General features: G+C 38.6%; 1 protein-coding gene across 1 annotated transcript; it reads left to right on the top strand.

Annotated features, from left to right (window-relative positions):
• The first annotated feature begins 2,201 nt into the window (after positions 1 to 2,201).
• cdk2 (cyclin dependent kinase 2) lies at positions 2,202 to 6,935 on the top strand. Its single transcript, XM_010784306.1, has 5 exons — positions 2,202 to 2,893; positions 3,592 to 3,669; positions 3,769 to 3,889; positions 3,998 to 4,222; positions 6,014 to 6,935. Exons 1-5 carry the CDS (start codon positions 2,778 to 2,780, stop codon positions 6,116 to 6,118), a joined length of 645 nt encoding a protein of 214 aa, XP_010782608.1. The 5' UTR covers positions 2,202 to 2,777; the 3' UTR covers positions 6,119 to 6,935.
• The last annotated feature ends 833 nt before the right edge of the window (positions 6,936 to 7,768 follow it).

Here is a 7,768-nt window from a genome sequence, read left to right as displayed (position 1 = left end):
TGAGCTGAACGTTTTGATGTTTGAACGGAGTTTCTGCGATGTGGAATGTGGGAGAAGAAGAGGTGCAAAAATAACCCGGCGGAATAATAAAGAATTTCGTGCCTAGCATAACAGAACAGCATTCCCACTAAATAAACACAACTTATATCAGAACAAAATCTGGCGTTATAAATCCTCAAAAAAGGAACCTGTTGCCTGATTATCAATGTCCACACAAAGGTTTTCTTAACTAAGTAACCAACATTTTAGGATGTGCACTAGCAGCCATAGAGAAAACTTGTAACATTATCTCTGTAATAAAAGTAAGTTAGACCAAACTGTCAAAGAAACCAACATACATGTATACACAGGTAGTATATAGCAGCATTGAATGCCTTTAACTCACATCTAATAACCTCAATCATAACATAATAAGGCAATACTTCACATATTGAGCTGCTGTGTGGATACATGTCCAGCCTCTGGGCTTTGATCATGTGCAGTGCTATATGAGCTTCTAACAAAGGCTGTTTCTTCCTGCAGAAACAGATGACATCCAATGCCTCATGACCAATCCTGCTACATATTTCAGATGAATAAAGGCCGTTTGGACAGCACACATTTGAGGTTGTAATAGCAGGAAAGCACAGATGTGACCTAATGATGGCTTTGTTTGTCCGTGTGTCCCTGTAATGAATTACATTGTGATAGTGAACCAGAATGCACAATCCCAGGAACCTGACACTGAAGCAGCTAAAGGGAATTCTGCAATCATTATTTTTATTGTTTACACCTGTGCTTTTTCTGTTGTTACATGTGAGTTTGATTCTGACTGAGGAACTTTGTTGCACTTGGCCCTGGGGGGTTTCAAAGAGGCCCAGCATCTCTGAGGGTCTGCAACTGGTTAATCTGAGCCCTGGAGGCGAAGTCTGCTATTGAATAACACATGATCAGAGGGACACACGTGAGGTGAAAGGTGAAAATATCCTATTTTTTATCAGGACAATCTTGAGCCCCAAACGCAGGGGTGACATGGTTGCAACATGTTGTCACTTCTGGTAAAACAAACACATCATAAATGCAGAGGAAAGTACTTTGAGTTAAAGTAGAAGTAGAGTGTAGGAATACACTCTGGTGTATTCTGTAAAGCCCTGCAGTCAAAATATTACTCCAGTAAAAGTAGAAAAGTATTAGCATCAAAATATACTCAGAGTACGAAATGTAAAAGTATACTCATTATGCAGATTGGACCATTTCAGATATATCATATGTTTTATAATTACTGATGCTGTAATGTGTTTATCAAAGGTGCAGCTAGTTTGAATTACTTTGTAAACTGCAGGGTAGCTTGTGAATTTACTCCAGGTGTAACTAAAGTCTTATTTGAGTGTTGATTATATTTCACATCATTAATCCAAATCTGTAAAGTAACTTATACTGCGTAAATGTAGCTGAGTAAAAGTACACGATTTACCTCTGATTTGCAGTGGAGTTGCGTACAAAGTAGCATAACATGGAAATACTCAAGTAAAGTAACAAGTATATCTCAAAAGGTTAGATTTACAGTTTGAGTAAATGTACCTATAATTACTTTACACCTCTGCATACATGTTATTTGTTCCTCCAGTTTATCTGCTTTGACAAGCTAAAATATCCGCTGTAAAATAGGTGTATAAATCTTTTTTGTTTGAGAATAATTGATTTCCCCCCAGCTTTTACACCAGTGTGATAGAAATAGGTCTAAACCAGTGAGGGTGGGCCCAGATACACTGACTGCCACTAGAGGGGGCAACTGTATTTCCCCTTCTCTACTGTTCAGAAAACCTATTTTAGAAAATACAAATGTCCATGTCTTACTGTCTATGTTCAGCTGTTTTAATTGTATCTATTTTTTATTTAAATGATTCACACTTGCAGTACATGAATGCATGATGTGATTTTAATTTCCTTGTGTTGTGAGGCACCAATTAAAAAACGTTGTTTGATTCACAATTTTTTTTTTCTATAGACCAAAGACCTGTGATTCTTATGTCTTTTTATGACACCCTTGCAGTGTTCCTATTTTATAAAGCACATTTTAAAAAGCCCCTTTACTTGTAGTATGATACAAGAAGTTTGAAAATAAGACAAAAAAAACACTTCCGTTCACGGCGGTTATGACGTAAAATCCTCATCTTCGTGTCAACATGAGGTTTGTTTTCTGACGTTTGATTCCTTTTCCGGTACAACACGATCTCCTCTATCAACGTGAACCGAATTACAATTAAACATCGAATTAAACTCAATTTACACCTTTTTCTAAATAAACATTTCACACACGTGTCTTCACCAGGGTCCTTCACATCGATTCACAAGGAAGGCTCTTTTTGAGCAGTGAACTGGGAACACTCTTTAGCACCGCCTGGCTAAATCAGTTGAGGTGTCTGGAACACAAAAACGAACGCTCCCAATGTAACGCGGGAAACGCTACTGTGTTGTTTCTCCAGAGAAAAAGAGCCGCCACGCTAATCAACATATCTAGGGATATTATCATCACCAGATCCAGGGTCCAACAAATGACATAATCCGAAAGGCTTTGGCTCTGATCTGAGGAAGTTAATGGTAGACAGGACCGCCGACTGTGTTTTGTTTCCGGACCGTTTGAACCCGGAGCAGCCGTTAATTATATGTCGGTCCCCGCGCTGCTACTTAACGTCTTTCTGTGTAGCCACCGAGCAGTTGTTAGCTCCGACACAAAGAGGGAGCCCTGCTAAAGAGCAAAACAACAAAGAGAACATCCTCCACTCTTGACCGGTAACATGGATACGTTTCAGAAGGTGGAGAAGATAGGAGAAGGGACGTATGGGGTGGTTTATAAAGCCAAGAACAAAGTCACCGGAGAAACTGTTGCTCTGAAGAAAATCCGCCTCGACACGTAAGTGAACTGTTGTTTGTTATCATCTGCAGGAGCTAACGTCACTGTAGCTAACACTACTTTTACTTAAACTGTGATGGAAATGTGTTACTCAAATTCAAAATGGCTTTTAGGCATGACCGTTTAAACAGTCCTGTCATTTATTCAAGGGTGTCATCATCAGGTTGTGATAGTCAGAGTAAAGTTGCAGAGTTTTTTTTAATGGACAAAGATGGTATTCAAGCTAAACAATAGTAGGACAAAGAGGACTTGCAAGATGTGTAACTACAGTTAATTACTTCAGGCCCTACTAATATCCTTCCCTGCACATAAAAGCAGACTTCAGCAGGTAGGATTATTCATTGACTCCCTCTTTTTGGTTTTCTGACATTTGTGACAGACTTCAGTAAGCACAAGCTGTGCTTATCTTTTTCTTTTGTTAGCTGTCAGTGATAATACACTGATCTATTTAAAGTAATGTGGGCTGTGCCAGTATTGACAACTGCTGATTTTAACTCTCTGCTATTCCTAAACAATGACGTCCAAGTTATTTATAGAAAAAATATAAAAGCTATAATATAATTAATTTAAATCGCTCTAAAATAAACAAACGTACCATGAAAAACCGGGCTGAAATAAATAACTAATGGCAACATTATCATATCCTGGGATAAGTGATTGAGCTTCAGTAACAAAACCTGTTAATTTCTTTCTTTCAGGGAAACAGAGGGTGTACCAAGCACTGCCATCCGAGAGATTTCACTTCTCAAAGAACTCAGTCACCCAAATATTGTCAAGTAAGTCCCTTTATGTTACAGCTTTAAGCTAAATCTCAAGATTCTCCTGTTACTTGTTTCCGTCAGTTTTAAGCCAACCTGTGTGTTGACACGTTTCAGGTTGCGAGATGTGATCCACACCGAGAACAAGCTCTACCTTGTGTTTGAGTTCCTTCATCAGGATCTAAAGAAGTTCATGGACTCCTTCACAGTCGCTGGTATCCCACTGCCTCTGGTTAAGGTACATTTCCGCTACCTTTGCAAAGCAGATCTGCCTCAATCTCAACAAGAAATCAAAAGTAATTTGACTAACCTGGGCGTTAATATATATTTTTGTGTGCATTTTTAGAGTTATCTTTTCCAGCTGCTGCAAGGCCTGGCCTTCTGCCACTCTCACAGGGTTCTTCATCGAGACCTGAAGCCCCAGAATCTCCTCATCAACGCCCAGGGGGAGATCAAGCTCGCTGACTTTGGTCTGGCAAGAGCCTTTGGGGTTCCCGTCCGCACTTACACACACGAGGTAACGTCCTCGCCTGCCCTGTTCATGCATCAACACGCTCCTTCCAGTTATATGGTTTAAAATGTATTTTCAAAACTAGAGATGCACGGATTGCAATTTTCTTGGCAGATCTTCTTTCTTTCTATGGACCATGATTTACCACATCATTTGTACACTATGTATTTATTTTCTTCTTATTTATATACAACTATTTATCGATCAGTATATACAGGACTGTCTCAGAAAATTAGAATATTGTGATAAAGTTCTTTATTTTCTGTAATGCAATTAAAAAAACAAAAATGTCATACATTCTGGATTCATTACAAATCAACTGAAATATTGCAAGCCTTTTATTATTTTAATATTGCTGATTATGGCATACAGCTTAAGAAAACTCAAATATCCTATCTCTAAATATTAGAATATCATGAAAAAGTATACTAGTAGGGTGTTCAACGAATCACTTGAATCGTCTAATTAACTCGAAACACCTGCAAGGGTTTCCTGAGCCTTGAAAAACACTCAGCTTGGTTCNAACTGCTTCCTCCCAGAAAAACAATTTGTTTGTTTGAGTCGCCGCCCTCCGCCAAAAACTAAAGAGAAGCAGTTTGCGAACGACGAACTTAAAGAACTGGCGGAAACAGTTCAGAACTGTTTCCTACAGTTATTTTATCTTATCCCTTTCTTTCAAGAGGAGGGTCCCGTTAGGGCCCCTCCAAAATACTGGATGTTCCATCTACACAGAGTTGGACTCAGTTAGACAACTACCACAAATACAATGAAGTACTTTACTGTTGGACTCAGTACTAGTTGGATTTCTACCACAAGTAGGCTACTATGAAGTTATTTTACTGTGTACTTTTTCAGTTATTCTCTGTCAAACTCCTGTGGCAGAAAATCATTTTATCTCTCATAAAATATGGCAGAAAACANAAACATAGATGGGTACATAGAATATGAATAAATCGTCACCGATGTAGAGGATATATTTTTTTATTCACTTTGAACTCGGCCAAATGGAGTTTAATGCTTTGGGATTTAAGGCCACATAGTACGTGCATGGGTTAGAAAGTATAACGTGCTAGCCTGCTGTAATACATCGTATAGTCAGGCACACATTGATGAGATTTAACAATGGCCAATTATATTTCTTAAATATGTAGCCTATTCCCAGAGCATAATTCATGGGGCAACAAGGTGAGGTGTAAAATGTGTTTTAATATCATACATTTTACGCCAGCAAACTTCTTGTACGGACTTCGGCAGTAGTGAAGACTCACTGAACGAATTAAGTACAAAGACGAATCGTTCGCGAACGTGCAAATCACCAGAAGTCGTTCGTGAACCTGTGAACGAATCAGTGAACGAATCAATGAACGAATCTTTAAAGTGAACTGAATCAAAAGATTCGTGTCCCCGAAGGGATTCGAAATGCCCATCACTAACGTCGAGAGAAAGATAAATAATCTGAATTCAGTGTGCAGTTTACTTTGACGCAGGGTGAGCAGGAGAGGTGAGAGGAGGCGGGGCTATTGCGTCATCATTATCAGAAAATTATCGTATAGGGCTTACACACGGAGCCGTTGGACCCCCCAGAGCGTTGCGTATGCCGTGCTATCCACCTTGGGACCCGTTATCGTTTCTGCAGTTGTTTACTGTCATATTCGGTCGTCCTAGTGTGGCAGAACGTTCTATATGACACTAAACAGTAACGCAAACGACCGTTATCGTCCTCGTGGGGCCGGGGCCTAAAATGAAAAACCCAGTTTTAGAGGTTAATAAAACCATCAATTAACAAATCATTAGTCGCCGCCTGCTTCATAGGCACAGTGTTTGACTGTATTTCTCTTTTCGTTCTTGCAGGAGATGCTGAATTACGATCCAATCAAAAGAATATCTGCCAAAAACGCCCTCGTACATCGATACTTCCGTGACGTCACCATGCCAATTCCTCACCTGAGACTCTGAGCAGGATAGGAGTTTGTTTTAATGCCAACAATGTCTGAGCAATAAGGACCTCCTCGCCTTATCTCCACGACTGGAATGGACATAAATCAGACACTACGGGACACGTTGGATCCTTTAATGGATGTTTGGCCACACTTAAAACCAGCTTTCTAAGACGGTTGACCTCCCGAGATTTTCGCTGTGTTTTCAGCCATGATGTTTAACTGTCATTTTCAATATAATTATTCTGCATATTTTTGTGCAACTGCCATTTTTTATGTTAATGTTATTTGTGATTGGGATAGTCCTCTGAGTGACTGCAGGTAGACTGATTCTCGTAAACTGCCATTACATTTCCCATTTTTAGGATGTCAAAGTAATATAGTCTCGTTAGTTAGAGTTAAATATTATTGATAACGTTTGTGGGTTAGTGCAAAAAACAAACGTCATGCTCTTTGAGGTTGAGCAGCAGCTGAATGAAAGATGTGAGTGACGGTTGCATCTTCTTTTGATCTAAAACCTGTGGTGCTGAAACAACACGATCTTAAAAGGTTGATTTTCTTGCAGTTCAATTCTTTAAAGTTGGGTCTGAAGTATCTTGGAAGTGATTTTATAACGGCACCTTTGGTTGTTTAACACACACAAATGTTTGTTGGGCGTTTGCTGGCAGGATTACAAACTGAAGTTCTCAGCGTAGTACATACAGTTGTCCCTGTTGTCATTTTACAGAATTTAATGTGCCGTCAAATCTTTCTTACTCTAGATTTTATTCAAACGTATTGAATCGTTTTTTATGGATATTGTTTATAGTTTGAAAACAATAAACTTGTTTAAACAGCTGATACCCTTTGTCCGTGTCGAGGGTAATTTTAGTCTGAAGGGCGACAGTACGTCACAGTTTGAGTTTAAGTGAACAATGTTTTCTTGAGTTCTAGAGCCAAGCGAAACCATTATGGCTAAATGGTTTGAGGGACTTAAATACCATGGTTGTTCTGCAGGTCAAATATTTAATAAGAAATGGCTTTGTTAACCTGTATAGTCATTAAGATATATGGTTTATTCACGATTTGTTCAAAATGTGAAATGGCAATGCCAATCAACTAACTGAATTATGCGAGTAGAACTAGGAAAGGACAACATGGGAAATGTTTTGTCTTCAGATTAGAACTCATCCACAAACATTGGTGTGTGGGAGAAACTCCCTTTGGGATTTCAGCCTTTACAGACTATTTACATGCACAAAAGCCTATCTCACACAGGAAAGGGAAGCCCAAAAAGTCACAATAGGGCCCCATTAAACATAACATTTGGGTTTTTAAAAAAAAGATTAAAATAAGTGTTTCATATTTATAATACTCTGCAAACTTGTTTTGTACAGTATTTAGATTAGATTAGATTCAACTTTATTGTCATTGCACCGAGTATAAGTACTAAGACAACGTACTTAGCATCTCACCAGAAGTACAAAACAGAAGTCAAGTGCAGAGTGATGTCAATGAAATACGACTAATCAACAAACTGACAAATATTTCATTTGTAGTATTTATAAACCATAATAGTCAATGCAGGTCACCTTCAAACTTTTGAAACTTTTTGAAATTAAGAAAAGATGTTCAGAAGAGAAAGGAACATCTGACAATAATGAATTGCTGTTCATTACAGTGTGTTTTC

The sequence above is a fragment of the Notothenia coriiceps genome, unplaced genomic scaffold (assembly GCF_000735185.1).
Source record: "Notothenia coriiceps isolate Sejong01 unplaced genomic scaffold, NC01 NC01_scaffold00000282, whole genome shotgun sequence".
Lineage (NCBI taxonomy): Eukaryota > Metazoa > Chordata > Actinopteri > Perciformes > Nototheniidae > Notothenia > Notothenia coriiceps.
The sequence above is the reverse complement of the archived record's forward strand: the minus strand, read 5'-3'. Positions and strand labels throughout refer to the sequence as shown.

What these genes read in the sequence shown, in the direction of transcription:
- cdk2 (XM_010784306.1), top strand. Translation starts at nt 2,778, where the DNA reads ATGGATACGTTTCAGAAGGTGGAGAAGATAGGAGAAGGGACGTATGGG. An exon ending in AGTCACCCAAATATTGTCAA is followed by an intron (nt 3,670 to 3,768) that starts GTAAGTCCCTTT and finishes GACACGTTTCAG; the next exon opens with GTTGCGAGATGTGATCCACA. An exon ending in TCCCACTGCCTCTGGTTAAG is followed by an intron (nt 3,890 to 3,997) that starts GTACATTTCCGC and finishes GTGCATTTTTAG; the next exon opens with AGTTATCTTTTCCAGCTGCT.